This window comes from Lonchura striata, chromosome 17 (assembly GCF_046129695.1).
Source record: "Lonchura striata isolate bLonStr1 chromosome 17, bLonStr1.mat, whole genome shotgun sequence".
Classification (NCBI taxonomy): domain Eukaryota; kingdom Metazoa; phylum Chordata; class Aves; order Passeriformes; family Estrildidae; genus Lonchura; species Lonchura striata.
This window is the reverse complement of record NC_134619.1, coordinates 7370279-7386920: the sequence shown is the minus strand read 5'-3', so window position 1 is coordinate 7386920 and position 16642 is coordinate 7370279. Positions and strand designations below refer to the sequence as shown.

General features: G+C 45.3%; 2 protein-coding genes and 1 long non-coding RNA gene across 5 annotated transcripts in view; 2 read left to right on the top strand and 1 right to left on the bottom strand.

The window, feature by feature from the left end:
- Window positions 1-1033: 1033 nt before the first annotated feature.
- On the top strand, window positions 1034-13283 carry RAD21L1 (RAD21 cohesin complex component like 1). The gene is made up of 13 exons (XM_031506560.2): window positions 1034-1842; window positions 1996-2125; window positions 3616-3715; window positions 4629-4735; window positions 5094-5294; window positions 5921-6022; window positions 7016-7126; window positions 8128-8357; window positions 9190-9292; window positions 10011-10153; window positions 10839-10919; window positions 11322-11399; window positions 12159-13283. Exons 1-13 carry the CDS (start codon window positions 1699-1701, stop codon window positions 12348-12350), a joined length of 1722 nt encoding a protein of 573 aa, XP_031362420.2. The 5' UTR covers window positions 1034-1698; the 3' UTR covers window positions 12351-13283.
- Window positions 8351-16232, bottom strand: LOC110468983 (uncharacterized). Its single transcript, XR_002465174.3, has 3 exons — window positions 16142-16232; window positions 10475-10683; window positions 8351-9020 (listed from the first exon to the last, which is right to left on the bottom strand). It is a non-coding gene; the product is annotated as an uncharacterized LOC110468983 (long non-coding RNA).
- The window catches only part of SNPH (syntaphilin), a 12698-nt gene continuing 11485 nt past the window's right edge, over window positions 15430-16642 (top strand). For 2 of the 3 annotated variants that reach the window (XM_021527353.3, XM_077787004.1), the window contains exons 1-2: window positions 15430-15481; window positions 15636-15693. The gene's annotated coding sequence lies outside the window, so the exon portion shown is untranslated. Of the gene's footprint in view, window positions 15482-15635; window positions 15694-16642 lie in introns of those variants that run through there. The other variant, XM_031506559.2, reaches the window with a different exon arrangement.

The following is a 16642-nucleotide window of genomic DNA, read 5'->3' as shown; positions in this document are numbered from 1 at the left end:
TGAGCCCCAGCCCAAAGGCAGCTGGAGGGCTGGAGTCCTGCTTGCCACTATGACCAGATGCAGAGCAGTACAGGGATGAGGCTCAGCACTTTCTTGGCGATAATTAAGATCTTGTTATCTTCAGCTAACACCAGGGAGACAGGGAAAACCTCAGGTGCCTTGTGATATGGCAACAGCTGATGCTCCGGGCTGTGCCTGGGAGCAACGGGAGCCTCGCTTCTTCTGCCTGAATATAAAGCATGGAAAGCACGAAGCAGAGGGTGACAAATTATTTTTTTTCCTGGCTGGTGACACCTAAGTGTGCAAACATACTGTCTTCTCTCAGGGGTGGCTGGAGCTGACACCGATGGATGGCTGTGCACCTCTCGCTTTCCCCTCCTGCACAGAGGTCCAATCTGAGGTTCTGTTTTTCTGTTTGGCTTTTTTGTTTTCTTCTGCAAATTTCCTTCACCGAGGGAGTTTTCTCAGACGTGTCTGGAGCCACGCAGGAGCTGCTCACCTGCAGAGAAAGAGATGGGGCGGTGTCTGCAAGCGGGCTCTTAGAACGTCAAGCGTGAAAGCGATTGGGAGGAGAAGGGGAGGGGAAGAAAAGAGGGGAAGGGAGGAGAGGAAGAAGGACAGATGGATGGGGAGAGTGAGGTTGCTCTCCACTCTCATGAACCCAAAATGAAGGGTGCTACAACATGTTCCCGGGCACGTGTGGGTATTGCTGGCGAGCCCCAGGAAGGAGGGGGCATTTCCAGCGGCAGGAGGGCTCCGTGGCTGTGCGGAGCTGTGGCGGCTGGGCGCGGATTTTCGGCCGGCGCTGCCCGCACCGGCTCCGAGGGCGGGCTCGGTGTGGGGAACCCCCGCGGCGCCTTCCCGCGCTCGGCTGAGGCCTGAGGAGGGTCCGCCCGCCCCGCCGAGCCCCTCCGCGCCTGCGGATCCCCTCGGTCCCGCAGAGCCGAGCGGGGCTCCTCATCCCCCCGAGCCCCTCCGCGCCTGCGGATCCCCTCGGTCCCGCAGAGCCGAGCGGGGCTCCTCATCCCGCCGAGCCCCTCCGCGCCTGCGGATCCCCTCGGTCCCGCAGAGCCGAGCGGGGCTCCTCATCCCCCCGAGCCCCTCAGCGGCCGGCTGTGCCCATCCATCCCTCAGGATCCCGCTAAATCCGACACGTCCCTCCTGGCATTGCTCAGGCCCCCTGTCCCCTCAGCGACTTGGACACCTCATCCCCTCAGGTCCTGTTAAATCCGCAGGGCCTGGCTGGTTCTCCCTGTCCCCTCAGGCACCATTAATCCACCCTGACCCATCCCCTAAGGATCCCGCCGAATCCCCCCCACCCGCCCTCTGAGGGTCCCGCTAAATCCTTTCATTCCCTCAGTGCTCTCAGGGTTCTCCCATTCCCTCAGCACCCAGCCGGGTGATCCCAGCCCTTCTGGATCCCACTAAGTCCTCACATCCCCTCAATGTCTGCCTGGGTACCCTGTCCCCTCTGATCCCATAAATCCTCTCATCCCCTTCAGTGCCTGGTTGTGTCCCCCCATCCCCTCAGATCCCACTAAATTCCCCCTTCCCCATAGCACCCGATTGGGTCCCCCATCTCCTCAGATTCCATTAAATCCCTAATCCCTCTTGGTGCCCCAGGACCTATCTCCTGTTGCAACGGGAAGAGCTCAGGGAATTTTGTCAGGGCTGCCTTGAGACCTTTGGCCAGGCACCATGTTCTACGTCCATTTGCTCATCAACAAGCGGGGGCCGCTGGCCAAAATCTGGCTGGCTGCCCACTGGGAGAAGAAGCTCACCAAGGCACATATCTTTGAGTGCAATTTAGAGGCCACCATACAACAAATCGTCTCCCCAAAGGTAGGCTGTGGCATGAGGAGGGATCTCCTGGAGAGTCCTGGGGTGGAGGTGTTGGTCTCTTGTAGAGAACTCTGTTACTTCTGTGTAGTATTTTAATTTTGCCAAACACACAAACTCCTGAACAACTTTTTTCTTAAATTTAAATCCTCACAGTTTTCTATAGCTCTGCGAACCTCTGGACACTTACTCCTGGGGGTGGTGCGGATTTACAATAGGAAAGCAAAGTACCTCTTGGGAGACTGCAGTGAAGCTCTGACCAAGATGAAGACAGCCTTTCGTCCAGGTATACACAAAATTCAGTGTTTTTTCATCTGTGTCCTGTACCACTCTCATTTTACAAGTTAATTTTTAGATATTTCTGTTAAATACACATTACTGACCCCAAAGTAAACCGAACATGCTAGCACCTACTGCTGGTGTTTAGTCTGGCTTAATTTAGTGCTATTTCAGGTCTTTTACTCCCTTAACAGAAGCAGTATCTTAAGTGGGCTTACATGAAGATGCTTGAGTTCAGCCTCCATTGCTAGATAATTAATTTTAATTTCTGATGACACCAACAACATGTCTAACAGTGTCAGTGCCAGACCTGACAGTGTGTTTTGAGCTCTAGCCATGTAGACAGGGAGAAGGGAGCTGAGATGACTGGAGCCTTTTCCAACAGGCTGTGTTTGTTATACTTAGGCAATAAATGGGAGGCACTGTTGTCTAAAAAAAAGCCTGAGAACACCAATGTCTACTGCCAGTTTTAATGTGCTTTGTGACCTGGCCTGTTTGCAAAATAGTGAATAATTACTCTGCAGTATTCTCAAGGATATGATCACAGAATTATAGAATCACAGAACCATTTAGGCTGGAAAATCCCTCCAAAACCCAGTCCAACTGTTCACCCAGCACTGCCAAGGCCACCACTAAGCCATGTCCCCAAATACCACATGTCTTTCAAATCCCTCCAGGGTGACTCCAGCATTACCCTAGGCAGCTGTGCCAGGGCTTGAAAACCGTTTTAGTGAAGAAATTTTCCTTAATATGCAACTGAAATCTGCCAGCCACAACTGGTGGCTATTTTGGAGATAGATCCTATAGCAACTTGGAGAGCACCACACAGCTCAAGAGGACACAACAGTCACCACTGCTGCAACAGAGACTTTACCTAGACAGAAGGGGGGAGAATAATCTCAGAAGTGGTAAAATGCTGAAAGAGGCTTTTCAGGGATGCTGTGAAATCTTCATCAACAGAAATAGTCAAAAGTGATCTGACTTTGAAATTAACCCTGTTCTAAACAAATCGTTGGGTTGGATGACCTTGAGAAGTCCCTCCTCATGTGAAATTTTCCAGGACCCTCTGATACCCAAGTAATTGGCAATCTGAGTACATAATTATTTGATGCTGGAGAACAGTATTATGGAGACAGAGCAGAGGAAAGGAAAACACAGTGGTTCATTTGCAGTGTTGTGAAATACTCTGGCTGGAGTCTCCCAGTCTCAGCTGGGACAACCTTCCAGGGACTTAAAGCAGCTGTTCACCAGCACAAGTACTTAAATATTTCAGGTCCTGTTGCAGCAGACCCTTTTGTATGTATCTGTAAGAAATAGATTATCTTAAGGACATGGAAACTGAAATTCCACTTTTGAGTGCCTAAGCTTTACCTTTCTGTGATTTAGAATGGCAGCAGCCCCTCCTGACAGGTTTATAGGCTTATTATACCTACTCGGGAGAGAACACTACTTTTATTTTATTGATACTTATTTTGTTATGTTGTCTGTTTATTTCAGGGCTTCTTGACCTTCCAGAAGAGAACTTTGAGGCTGCTTATCAGTCCATTACATTACCTGAAGAATTTCATGATTTTGAAGCACAACTACCAGATGTAAAGTAAATGCTTCCCCAGTTTTTATTCATTCTTTTAGAATTTTTGGAAGTAAAAGTTATACTTGGTGTTATCTGATCAGGCTCAGTTGGGTTGTTTCGATTTAATAACTGAATTCTCCTAAATTCTGAGCTTTACAAGGCTACAGCCACAGGCGTTGTGCTTTGGTAGTTTTCCTCAGTCCTTTAATCAACAGACCTTCACAATGGAATAATGTCTTGAACTTAGACTTCAGGATTTTAAATTGTCTGAGTGAAGGATACAAACAGCTTTCTGAACCTCAAGAGAAGAGATAAAAATTAGTATTAATCCTGAAAGATGTGGCCAGTAACCCACACAGTGTTGCACTGTTCCACTGGGTAACTTCATTTTGTTTCTGCTCCACTGCTCTCTGGGGCTGGGGTGTTTTATCAGCAATAGTCAGCCTAGCTCCTGAGAAAAAGCCAGCATATTTCTTAGGCTTTTTTGGCACAAAGCAGCATTAATGTAGAAAACTGATAAAAACCAGGAGGCCAAGTCATGTTTCTGATGGCTCTGATGCCCCAAAAGTCCAGGACAAGAGATTTGCACTGAGGGTTGCTCTGTTCCTCCTCATAAATATGGTTTGATGGGATCATGATGGGATTATTATTTTGTAAGTACAGCTGCAATATAATACACTTTATTCAAGTGCCTCAGTGTGCTAACTCTGTAAAGGTGCCTTTTCTACCTGCCCAAAGAGTTGTGTAATTCGATTTAAAAGATGTTTCGCTAATGAGTTGCCTTCTGATGAGGGTCTGGTAGGTACCGGAGTGGAAAAATATGGGGGCTTGTGATAAAACGTCAGGATTTAAGGCTGTGTAGAAACAAGTTTTGACATTCCAGCCGAATGCTCAATGAGTTTCAGTTCACTCTATATTTTTATATTTTTTTCATCAGAGCTATTGATGTTGCTGAACATTTTACCTTGAATCAGAGCAGAGCTGAAGAAATCACACTTACAGAGGATTATGAAAGCAGTATACTTCTCTGTGATAGAAACTTTGGTGAGAGAAGCTGAGAAATTGGAAGTATTTCATAAGGGGAAGTGTGTTTTATGTGAGCCATTTCCACATGTGAAAAACCTGTGATTAAAGGTCCATTTGTCTCATGCTTTTGCTGATTGGCCTATCACACTGTCTTAGGTTTAAAATTTTGTGTAAGCAATATCATTTGGTGTCAGAGACTGAGAACCAAATCAAACATTTCCTGCTTTTCCTAGATAACATTGTTTAGTCTTTATTCCATTTGAGGTATGCGATGTCTTGCAGTCTTTTAAAAATTACTTGGAAAATTAGGAAATTGATACATTGGGGTTTACAAAACCCACACAGATGAGGGATCAGGAATTGTGTGTTTCCTCAGATGAAGAAGCAGAAGCGCTGAGGAGACAGAGCCTCTTTGACGGCAGTGCCCTGACGAGCAGTAACAGTCTGGTGGCCGATCCCAACTCAGCCAGCACCAGCCGAGACAAATCTGTGCTGCACGAAGATGTTCTGCACGAAGATGTTTACTCCTTCCAGGATGACCATTTTGGGGATGAGGAGGATGCTGCAGATATGATTGGTAGGGTTTGCCAAAGGCAAACAGAATCAGTTCCTTTCCAAATATTTTTATTCTTACAGGAAAAGAGTCAAGATAGCACCAAAGCGATTGTTGTCAAACAGATTCTATGCTATTTGTTGTTTTCATAAATATTTTTTGCTACCTGTCACTAAGTCTATGATTACTTAGACACTGCCAAGTCAAATTGGTTTAAAGGCTGTATTTCATTATTTTAGAATTATAGGCATTACATTTATGCTTAATGTGTAACAATTTAATTTCTATTTTCACAGGTGAAATAGTGCAGTATTTTTATCCTTTCTGTTGTAATAACAAAGGCAGAAAAGTAGTTTCTACATCATTATGGCTCCGAGCATTTATGTAAACCTTACAGATTGATACCTGTTAACATTATCAAGGCCATATTAAAAAAAAAAAAAAGAAGGTAAAAAGGTGGAAATCTCAAACATGGGACTAATCCCCTCTTTTGTGTGCTGCTGCAGACAGCCGTACCACTTATGGCCATCTGTGGAAGCTGAGCTTGCTTTCTTTGCAGAGTATTAACCTGGACTAACATTAGGCTGTATGAGGCTATTTCATGACTACTAAGGCTTAGAATGATTAAAATTATGTGCTTTGTATTTAAGAAATCCTGCTGAGGGATGAGCAAAATGTCCTAGATAAAGACATTCTTGATGTGGAGGAAGCACATCCTTTGTCACAAGATCTGCCAGAGAACAGCACAGCCAGTGAGTCTGCAGTGTCTGCTCCATCTCACATAAACCCTCTGTTCCTGTGTTAATGCCTAATGTCACTCACATTCAGCTTTTTGTAGTATCCTTGTGCCTTTTTCCTTTCTTCATTTATTTTTCCTTTTTTTTCCCCCTAAACTGCTTCATCCACCATTTTAGGATAATTTTATTTGATTTAAGGATTCCAGATTTGTGATTTGATATTGCTTAGAAACACCTTCATGTGACATCCTGTTGGATATGCTGTTGGTCCACCCTGCTGCTCGCAGCATGACGTCCCTTTTGAGGGGGAAAGAAACCTAAATAAGGCTGTCCTGTAACAGTGAACTTTCCTAGTAAGAGCTTAAAAGGCCTTTTCCAACAGAAACAATTCTGTGCTTCTATTTCTGGCTTCATATTTCTGCACCAAATGACACTTAAGTAGCTCATAAAGGTGTTGTTAATCTTCTTTTGGTTTGATGCTGATAAAAGAAATTAAACTTTGATAACTATTTCTGAGAAAATTTTGCTCTCTTAATTTTTGCTATCCTTACTCCCCCATCAGAGTGTTAGTTTAAAACAGAGAATTCTGGAACAGCTTTAAAGGCATAGAATGGCTCTTGCCTCCCCTTACTCTATTGCTGGTGCTACTTGTTCCTTTTCTGTTGACAGAGATGTCCACACTGCCATGAACTTGCTTGGAACTGGAAACAGACAGGGATTGAAACTAAACACCTTTGCCCCTAAACACTTTCTGTTGTGTGGGTTTTCTCCAGATCAGTTCTTCTTCTGTCTCTGCTGCAGCCTGGTCGTTCTGGGATCAGTGAAGGGAAGTGTAGAGTATGAGAGTATGAGATGGAACTGGTGAACATAAATGAGATTATAAACAAAACCACAGGTTCTTATTTCTTACTGGTTTTGTCTGGTAGCATTCTCTGTTGTGTGATTGAGAAATTAGTCCATATTGTAATTTTTAAAAAAATTTGGATTATTTGCTGGGTTTTCTTGCAGTTGAGTCCAACTGTGCAGACACCACTGTTAAGGATGTAAATCACACAATGAATGAGACAATGCTTTTGCTCCAGGAAGAAGGATTTGTTCTTGAGCCAGTTGATGATACAGGTCAGAAGTTGATCAGTTTCTGATGAATGTTTGCATTAACTAGGTTTGGTTTGCTTCTCAATAGTGAAAATACTTGCAATATATATTATTTCCACCTTAGATTTCATCTGCTCCTGCTGTCAGAGTTCCTTTTTACAGTAAATATTATACAAATCCAGTGCCAGGTTATTTATCTCAGCTGCCCGAATTTCTGCTTGCAGTTTCTTCCACGTACGAAGTCAAGTTTTGTTGCTTTTCAGCTCTGGTAGCATTGCAAGCTTGGCCTCGAGGGTGGTACTGAAGATTCACCTGAAAAACTTTAATTGCCAATTACACATCAGTGACTTTTATATTTAAAATCACAATCCTAAAACTTTCAAGCTTTTGGAAAACATTGGTTTGTGAACTTTTAACAAGATCCAAAGTGAAGAGTATTACATTTCCTCTGCAGAGGAAACCTCAATGTCCCCTATCACATTGGTGGCTCTTTATGAATAAGCAAGCTCATGTTGACAGCAATATTTACAATATTGGAATTTTCTGGCCTGCCCAAATAATATCCAGGAAGTTATGGCTATATAACTAATCTATGTCTTTCTTTTGTGTTTACATCTTGATAAAATTGCTAAATGATTAAACTGACAAATACAGATATTAATTATGAGGTAATGAAACCTCTTGAGTGCATCAGCAGTTCCTAGAGCACCTAACTTCCTGATGGATTAAAGACAAATTATTCAGTCTTGTTGTGTTCTCATGAAGTTGTCCTGTACACAGCTCTTTATTAAAAGAGTAATTTGTCTTCCACAATTAAATATAAGGGAAATTCCAGCAAAAGAGTACAAAGAATGAAAACTTTGTAGATACTTTTGAAGGAGTGGCCTGTGCACTTGTACTTTGATTTTCAAGTTTAGGCAGTGTTCAGAAGGTTGGCAGCCAGGTTGATTCACTGGGGTTTTTTTGTGTGCTTAATGTCCTAGGAATTGAACTTAAGACTTGTTATTAATACTTGCTTTATGTAGCTGTCACCCAGAGGAACAAAAAACAAAAAAAGAGGAAGCTGCTGGTGGATGTAGAGAAGGAGCTCAGCTGCCACACCATTTACAAGCAGATCACCAACTACACAGACCTCCTGGGCACACTGGACCTCGCTCCCCCAACCAAGAAAATGATGATGTGGAAGGAGTGGGGAGCTGTGGATAAACTCCTGTCCCATTCTTCACAGCCTATGCTTCATGCTCAGCTGCAAAAGGTAAAGATCAGTTCCTTGTGGGGTCTATGCCACTGTGTAGGTCCCAGGATTTTTGCAGAGCTGGGATCTGACTGAGAGAGGTTTTGCAGACTCTGTTTGATCCGAACTTGGAGCTGACTGCAGGTGTGCACTGAGCATTGCTCTGCAGATTGGTCCACTGGACACCTGATGGTGTCCACACTCACCACTAATTGTTTCTTCTGTGGGGTCACAGCCTTAACCTTCTGTGCTCCAACAAGTGAAAAATTACAAAAGGAACACAAGAGTTGATGTTTCATTTCACACACTGGTGCCTGACTGATCTTATACTGAGACACAATATTTTACTTTTCTGTCCATTTCTTTTATACTTTCTCCTTTGTTGTATTGTTTTCTGGTTTATTTACTCTTTGTAATAAATTTGAGATATCTTTTGTTTATATTTACTTTAAAGGTATGTCATTCATTATTAGTGGAATATTGCTGATGGATTTGGAAGGGTTCACTGCAGCAGTGCAGCTTCACCACTTAGAGTCCAGCTGCAGAATTACAACTTGCTCTTTAAGAAGATGAAAACTGCAGATGTTTCTTTCTTTCATCCTTCCTTACTGGCTGAAAATGATTCAAGCTGCTCATAAGATGTTTTTTTCATGGAATTCATGTTGGAGCTGCAGAAGGCTATTGCTTAAAAACAAACAAAAAAAAAATTGCAAATTTTCAGCATGACCTAATTATAATACTGAAATTCTGGGTTGCAGTCATTAACATACAGCTCATATTCATATTTTGCGTTGATGTTTGTAAATAATCTGACATGATATTCTGAAAGCAAACAAAAAACTATTATTTTCAGATGTTTGAAAAATGCTTAAAGACTGACAAATGTAAGATGAGAGCAAATGGAATACACAGGATGTCTGAAATGAAAGAAATGGGAAAAGAGCAAGATATTACAGGTAATATTTTAATTCTATTGTGCAGAATTAGCTGTTAGAGAGTATTTTATATTCTACATAATGTTTAAGACACACAAGAGGTGTTGATGTGCAGTATTATGCAAATTACTACTTTGCTGTTCTTTTGTTTCTTAAAAATTAAATGAAATCCAAGTCTTTTCTTCCATGTGGCATAAGAAGATATTTTTGGTTTCATCTTTGGTTTCTCTAATTATCTCTGAAACTGCAGATTTGGGTAATGTTGCTTGTGGGGTTTTTTTCAATATAATTTTAAAAAATAGCTTCCTACTTATTCTAAGCTTAATCAAACTCCTTTCCAAAATTCCAAATTAATGTAAATAGTCCTACTTGTATCTGGAAGATGTGTTTGGTTAATGTCAGGCAAGAAGAAATGTTCCATTTTAGATCTTCTGAGAAGGATGTATCCACTTTCATTCTTTTGCTCTGCTGGGAACCTAACCTACCTCAAAAATTAATTAACAAACCCACCTCCAGTGAGTCCATAAAGGTCAGCTTTCAGAAAAGGAAAACCTGCCTTGGAAGGTTCTTCTTCCATGCTCCTGTTGGGACTAATGTTTCTTCAATATTTGCTTATTCTGGCTCTTCCTCTCAAAGACTCTGAACTTGTGTGTGATTTTTGGTTTTCAGTGGTTGTTTTTTTTTAAGGATGGTGATTCACAGTAATTTCCTCTTCAACCTTGGTTTTCTATTAATACAGAGATGCTGCCAATAGAAGAGCCAAGTTACCTGCAGGAGCCAGCTCATTCCGAGACTGGGAGCAAAATTAGAAATGATTCCTTTATGTTGACATCACAGAATGACAGAAATGAAACCAATGAGAACTGTGGTGAAATTTTTATAGTGAGCAGTTTTCCTCAGTTTTAGAGACTTAAGTGTGCCTATTGGTTTCACTTTTTGCTAAGGTTCCATTTAAAACATGTTAAGAAATTACGAATGTTTGGAAAGGATGCTAAAAACAGTCAACAGAGCATTAAGTAGCTGGTGTGATGAAAGTTTATTTATAATTTGGTAAACTCACATAACGAATGAATGATGAATTAAAATGTTTATTCATCAGCATAGATTACAGTTTAATCACCAAGTATAAATGAGAGCTTAATATTAAATATGAAATATTGTACTGAAGAGACAAATATAATCTTTATAAAGGATAAAACTTACATTTTGTGTGTCATGTTGAGGAAATCCTTAAGCAATATCTCTTCCATCTTCACTTCTGCTAAAGGGCATTCTTTAGGGAATATAAGGCTTATTGATGTTGAAAATGATGAAATTGGAGCTAGTGGCAGCAGAAAATTTGTGCTCCATGCCTGAACTCTGCCCGTAGGTTTAGATTCATCTGTAGATAAATTCTACAGCAAGATCCTTCCCTGTATCAAGAAAGACATGGTATAAATAGCAGCTATTAACTCATTTTGAAGAACTTGATTACAATAAATTCTTTGAGCAGAACTGTGTGAGGAGAATTGCACGAAATGTGTGCAGAAATGGTCAGGCCTAGTGATTGGTTTTTTTGTGTTCACAGGAGGATGGAGCAGCTTTCTCCGAGAGCTCAAAAAATTCCCTGGGCCAGGAAGCTGAAACACAGCAGGTGGAAGTGCCAGAGGTGTGTGTCCCAAGCTGATGGCCCTGGCTTGTTTTAGAAGAGAAACCTGTTTCTTAAAAAAAAAAAAAAAAAAAAAAAAAAGCATCATGAACTTACAGGGAGTTTTGCTTCCTGTAAGAAGGAAATAATTCCAACCTTGCTGGTTCTGAGGATGTTCAGGTACTCTGAAAGCTGCACCTGAGCTGTCTCTGTAGCACAAAGCACACAGGTCCCATTCTTTCCTTTGTTTCACACAGCCTTGTGTGAACAAGGAAGTGTCAGAGGCTCCAGATTCCCTGAGTTTGGCCATCCAGATATCCAGCTCTATCTGGATTTTCAGCCAGGCTGGAACTCCTGTCCTTTTTCTCGTGGCGTGTGACTTTTTACACACTCTGACTAACCTTCTGTTTACTTCCTCCCAAGGAGCAAACACCGACCAGGAAAGACAATCAAGAAATAAGATGGGGCAAAAGAACTCTTTGGTTACAAAAAACTTTACAGGTACCAGTGCTGGATTTTGTTATTAGATACCAAAAGCTGGTGTTGATTTCAGATGGACCATGTTAGAAAAACTCTTCCTTCTACTGTCCATTGTGTCTCTGCCTCTCACTTGCAGCATGTGGTTTTTTTTCTTGGTATTTCTGTGGAAAATCACAATTCTGGGTGCTTGATGTATGATGTTCCTTTCCATGGCAGCTGGAATTACTAGAATTTTCTGAATGCTCTTTTTTTAAATGTATTTCAAAGGTTCTGTGCAAATAGAAACAAATATTTACAGCCTTTAAAAAACAAGAGAACTCTGAAACCAAAGAACTATTCAAGGATATTTATTGTTATAAATCACAAAGAATGATGGAAGCACTCCACTGGTATAATGGAATTCTAGATGGAATTGTAGATTTTAGTAACAGACATAAGTACCAACACTATTATGGCATTAAAATGTTAAGAGTCACTTCTATAAACACAGATGGAAGACAGCCAGAGAGGTTGTGAACTCCCCATCTCTGGAATTGTTCAAGGCCGGGTTGGATGGGGCTTGGAACAACCTTGTCTTGTTGGAGGTATCCAGGGTGGGGGGATGAGATGGTCTTTAAGGTCCCTACCAACCCAAGCCAGTGTGTGCTTCCAGGATTCTATGGAGATTGGATCCTATTTGAAGCATTCACCAGATATTCCCTCTATGCAGTGCTCTCTGCTTGTGCTCCAGTTTTACTGGTGGAGAAGCTGACTGAGTGATTTCTCATTTCCCTCACGCAGCAACTGAAGACATCAGGCGTGTGTTCCTTCAGTTTTCGGGAGCTCTGCCGGAGAAACAACCGCAAAGAAGCTGCAGCCACATTTTACATCTTCCTGGTGCTGAGGAAGCAGCAGGTCCTCAAGCTGCAGCAGCTCGAGCCCTTTGCTGACCTCACAGCCACTGCTGGGCCCATGTTTGACAAGATCAGATAAACTGATCAAAATACAGTTTAGGTTGCACTTTCCAGCAAATAGTTTTCCTGGAAAAAGGATGGAATGTCTTGTCAAGTTGTGGGAGATGAGCAGAGCTCCCTGTCCTCTACACCACGCAGTAATGGCTTGTGCAGGGGTCCTGCCCCAGGTGATCACTGCAGGGCTTATTATTAATATTTATAGTTATATGATTACTTATATGATAGTTATACAATATGTTAATAAAATACCACTAAAATATATATTCTACATAAGAGATTTACATTGTGAAGGATTTTTATAAAAAGTCCTCAAAGGAATTTTATGAAGGTCCTTGGAGGGTTTTTTAAAAAGTCCTTCAAAACCTTTCTCAAGAGATTACCTTTGGAGTTTAAATTATTTTTGACAAGGCCTGTGTCTGTTAATTCTCTAATACCATCAGTAAGAGTTATCTGTTTACTTTCTGTAGCAAAAAAAAAAAAAAAAAAAAAAAAAAAAAAAAAAAAAAAAAAAGTAGACTATTTAAAATTGTTTGTGTCAAAGAATATTCAATATTTCATATTTTAAGATCTAGCAGGGTACTGTCTCCAGCATTACTTTTGTGTGTTTAAGCAGACAGAAGTTATACTGGCCCTAGAAGAGTCCAGAAGTTGCAGCAAGAAATTCTATTTTCTATAAATCCTGCTTTTTCAGATTTCACAGAGCCTTTTAACTTATTAACACCTTTATTCATGTGTAGATCTACATAAAAATGGATGTTAATTGAAATATTATCAGTTCTTTTAATTTAGGATAAATTTTATCTCGTTTACTGTCATTTTCTGAAGCTCTTGGTTTCTGGCTGCCTCCCACCTGGAGGAGGGATGGTTGTGCCCCACTCAGGTGCTTCTGTGCTGTGGGGACATCACTGTTCCTTCATGTGGAATCAATAAAAATCAGAAGATGTTTCCTTTGCTTGTTGGTATTTCTTCTGAAGGATCAAATCCTATGGGTTCATCTCAGAGTGAGGGACTTGGTGATTTTACCTTAAATGGGAAAGGATGGGTGATACTGTCACCTGACTTCCAGGTGTTCACTCACCTCAGTGACACCCCTGTTTGTCTGTGCTCACTGACATGTGTGGTTCCTGTCCCACAGGATTCAGGGAGGTTTGTGTTTGAGGGTCTGATTAAGGGAATAAAAAGGCTTTAAAAGAGGTGAAGCCCCAGTGTGGGGCATGGGGTGGCCACTGGCTGTGGGGGTGTTCCATCTGAGTGTCCTTTCTGAACAGGAATTATTTGATTAAGTAAGTATTGGGCCTGTGCTGCTGTTCTCTGAGGGATTCCTTTTCTGGGTGTAAGGAAGAGAAAAGCATCCCTGTTTGGTAAAAACAGCTCAGTTTTCTGCAGAAGAAGCACCAGTTTTGGGTGGGAATAGGAGCATGGCTCACCCCAAGACTGGAACCAAGGGCAGCTCATCTTTTCCTTACGGCAGGCCTGGCACTTCCAAAGCCAGGTGCTGACCTGGGAAAAGGGTTTGGGTTTGGTGAAAACCTCTCCCTCTTTCCCTGCAGCAGGCCCAGTCTCCCTGGAGTGGTGCTCCCACTCTTCAGGTCAGAGTATCCTGGGAGACCAAGCACAGCAGACTGCAGAGGGAAGGAGGAACCATCTTTCTTTCCCAAAAGCCATCAGGAATGACTCTGCATCTCACAGCAGAGCTGCTGCCTGTGCCACATGGTCAGAGCTGATCCAGTGGCAGCAGCTGTGATAACTCATTAATTTTCCTTTCAAGGAGAGAGGCTGTGCGTTGGATTCACCGGGAAAGAGGGAAACAAAAGGCAGCTGGAGGTGGGCAGGAATAAATGGGAGGCAGGAGATATATATATATATATATATATATACACTGAAAACAGTCTGTGTGTTGGGATAAATGAAGTACAAATCATGCAGGAAATAGTGCTGGAAAAAAGACTGACATGTATTTACCAAACAGGTTTGTCAAAACTCTGGAATAACCCGGGGGCGTGACAAAGGGAGCTGGGAACGTCTGGGAAGCACAATGGGCCTCGGGTCCAGACCCAATTTGGGTGCAGGTTCTACTGTGGCTGTGAATATTTCCCACATTAACATTTCCCTCCATAAACCCGTATGTGAATCCACCCAGGCTGGATGCTGTGTGGATGTTTGCAGCACAGGCACATGTGCATCTCTGACGCTCCTGGTCCCCACGGGGGTGTCCGCAGCCGACCTTGGGCGCTCGTGGCCGCGGGCACGGAGCTCCCCAGGAGCCGGTGCCCGGCTGCTCCCCGCGCAGGCTGCAGGACGTGGCGCGGGGGCTCCCGAGACGTTTCCCCAGCAAATCATTTGGGAAGGTTGATCTTGACAGTTACAGCAGGAAGCGTGTGGGAAGTGCCATGAGTAACCGGGCTGTGCTGGAGAACGGGACGTGCCGTGCCGAGCCGTGCCAGCCGTCAGCCTCATCTCCCAAACCTCCCCGATGCCCGTCACAGCCCGGGACAGCAGGTCGGGGTGGCTGCTGCTGCTTGTCCGCCCCAGCCCCGGCGATTAGGGCTGAGCCAGAGGGATTGAAATGGGGCACAGAATTCCGGTTATTTAATGACTTTACTTTATGAAAGTGCGTCACTAACTAGAGGCAGGGATCTCCTCACAGCTGGACTGCTTTAAATGAAAACTCCAACGCTGGGGGGACTCCAAGGGCCGGGTGGCTGCAGCGCGGGGCCGATCCGGCTCCCCGCTCCTCTTCCTCCTCCTCCTCCGGGGTTACGCGGGGCGAGGAGCCCGGGCCACCGGGCGCAGGGTACACCCGGCCCGCGGGGTTTCGCAGACGGGGAGGAACCCCAAAACCCGGCTGGTTTCTTTTTTTTTTTGAGGTTGTTGTGCCGCTCCGGCAGAGGGGAGTTGCCATAGAAACGGGGGGAAACCCGGCGGGGGGAGAGAGAGGGGGGAGGCACCCGCGGCGCCGTCGCTTTAAGATCGCAGAGGAGGGAGCAAATTACGCAGCTGCACGGCTCATCCCTCCCTCTCGCCCTCCCTTCTCCATCCATCCTTCCCTCCCTCCCTTCGCCATCCCTCCCTCCTCCATCCCTCCCTCATCCCTCCCTCATCCCTCCAGCGCTCCCGGCCGCCCCGCCGCACCCATGGAGGCCGGCGCAGGTGATGGAGGCAGGGGAGGGCTCGGGGATGCGGGATGGGGCGGGGGGCACCGCACCGGGCACCGCACCGGGCACCGCACCGGGCACCGCACCGGGTACCCCACCGGGCCCCGCGCCGCCGCCGCTCACCGTCCGCTCTCTCCCTTCCCCGGCAGGTCGCTGAGCCCCGAACCCCGGCGCTGCCGCCCCCGACATCGGCGGGGCCCCGCGCAGGTGAGCGGTGCGGGGCGCGGTGCGGGGGGCGCGGTGCGGGGCCCCGCGGCCGCCGTGACTCATCCCTTTCTGCCTGCGGATTCGGGGTGGGGGAGGCGGGGGGCGCAGCCGGGTCTGCCAGCGCCGCTCCGCATCGGGGGGCGGGAGCGGGGGGGTTCCCGGGGCGCAGGGTGCTCGGGGCGGGTCACGCATCGGGCCCGCAGCACACCCGCATTGCGTGTGCCAGACCCCCGCGGCACACACCAGACCCGTACTGCTGCATGCGCTGGTCCCCTTTGGCACGCACTGCACCCACGTCTGGTTTATCAGACCCATATCTTATGCACCCTGACCCACACTGCAAACCCACCTGGACCCCCACCACACCCAGCAGTCCTGCTTCCCAGCCCTGGACCCATGCGACTTGCACTAGACCCACAGAGCAGCATCAGCCACGCATTGTACTCACCAAACCTGCACTGCACTCGCCAGACCCACATTTCAAGTATCTGACCCACTTCACGTGCACCAGACCCTCCCTGCATGCCCCAGTCCCTCACCACACCAGACCCTTATCTCATTGCACCAGACCCTCCTCTGTGCAGGGAGGGGCACATGCATCAGACCCTCCCTGCAAGCACCAGAGCCTCCCTGCACACCCCAGACCCACATCTCATGCACCAGACCCTCCCTGCATCCTCCAATCCCACGTCACATGGATCAGACCCACATCACATGCACCAGACCCTCCCTGCATCCTCCAATCCCACGTCACATGGATCAGACCCACATCACATGCACCAGACCATCCCTGCACACCCCAAACCCTCCCTGCATGCCCCAAACCCACATCTCATGCACCAGACTCTGCCTTCTAGCGCCAGCCCCACATCTCGTGCAGCATCCCAAAGTGTCTCTGGCACCATGGAGTGTTGCAGGAGCTGGGGCTGCTCTGCAGTTGGCATTTTAT

What these genes read in the sequence shown, in the direction of transcription:
- RAD21L1 (XM_031506560.2), top strand. Translation starts at nt 1,699, where the DNA reads ATGTTCTACGTCCATTTGCTCATCAACAAGCGGGGGCCGCTGGCCAAA. An exon ending in TCTCTGTGATAGAAACTTTG is followed by an intron (nt 4,736 to 5,093) that starts GTGAGAGAAGCT and finishes GTGTTTCCTCAG; the next exon opens with ATGAAGAAGCAGAAGCGCTG. An exon ending in GGTTACAAAAAACTTTACAG is followed by an intron (nt 11,400 to 12,158) that starts GTACCAGTGCTG and finishes TCCCTCACGCAG; the next exon opens with CAACTGAAGACATCAGGCGT.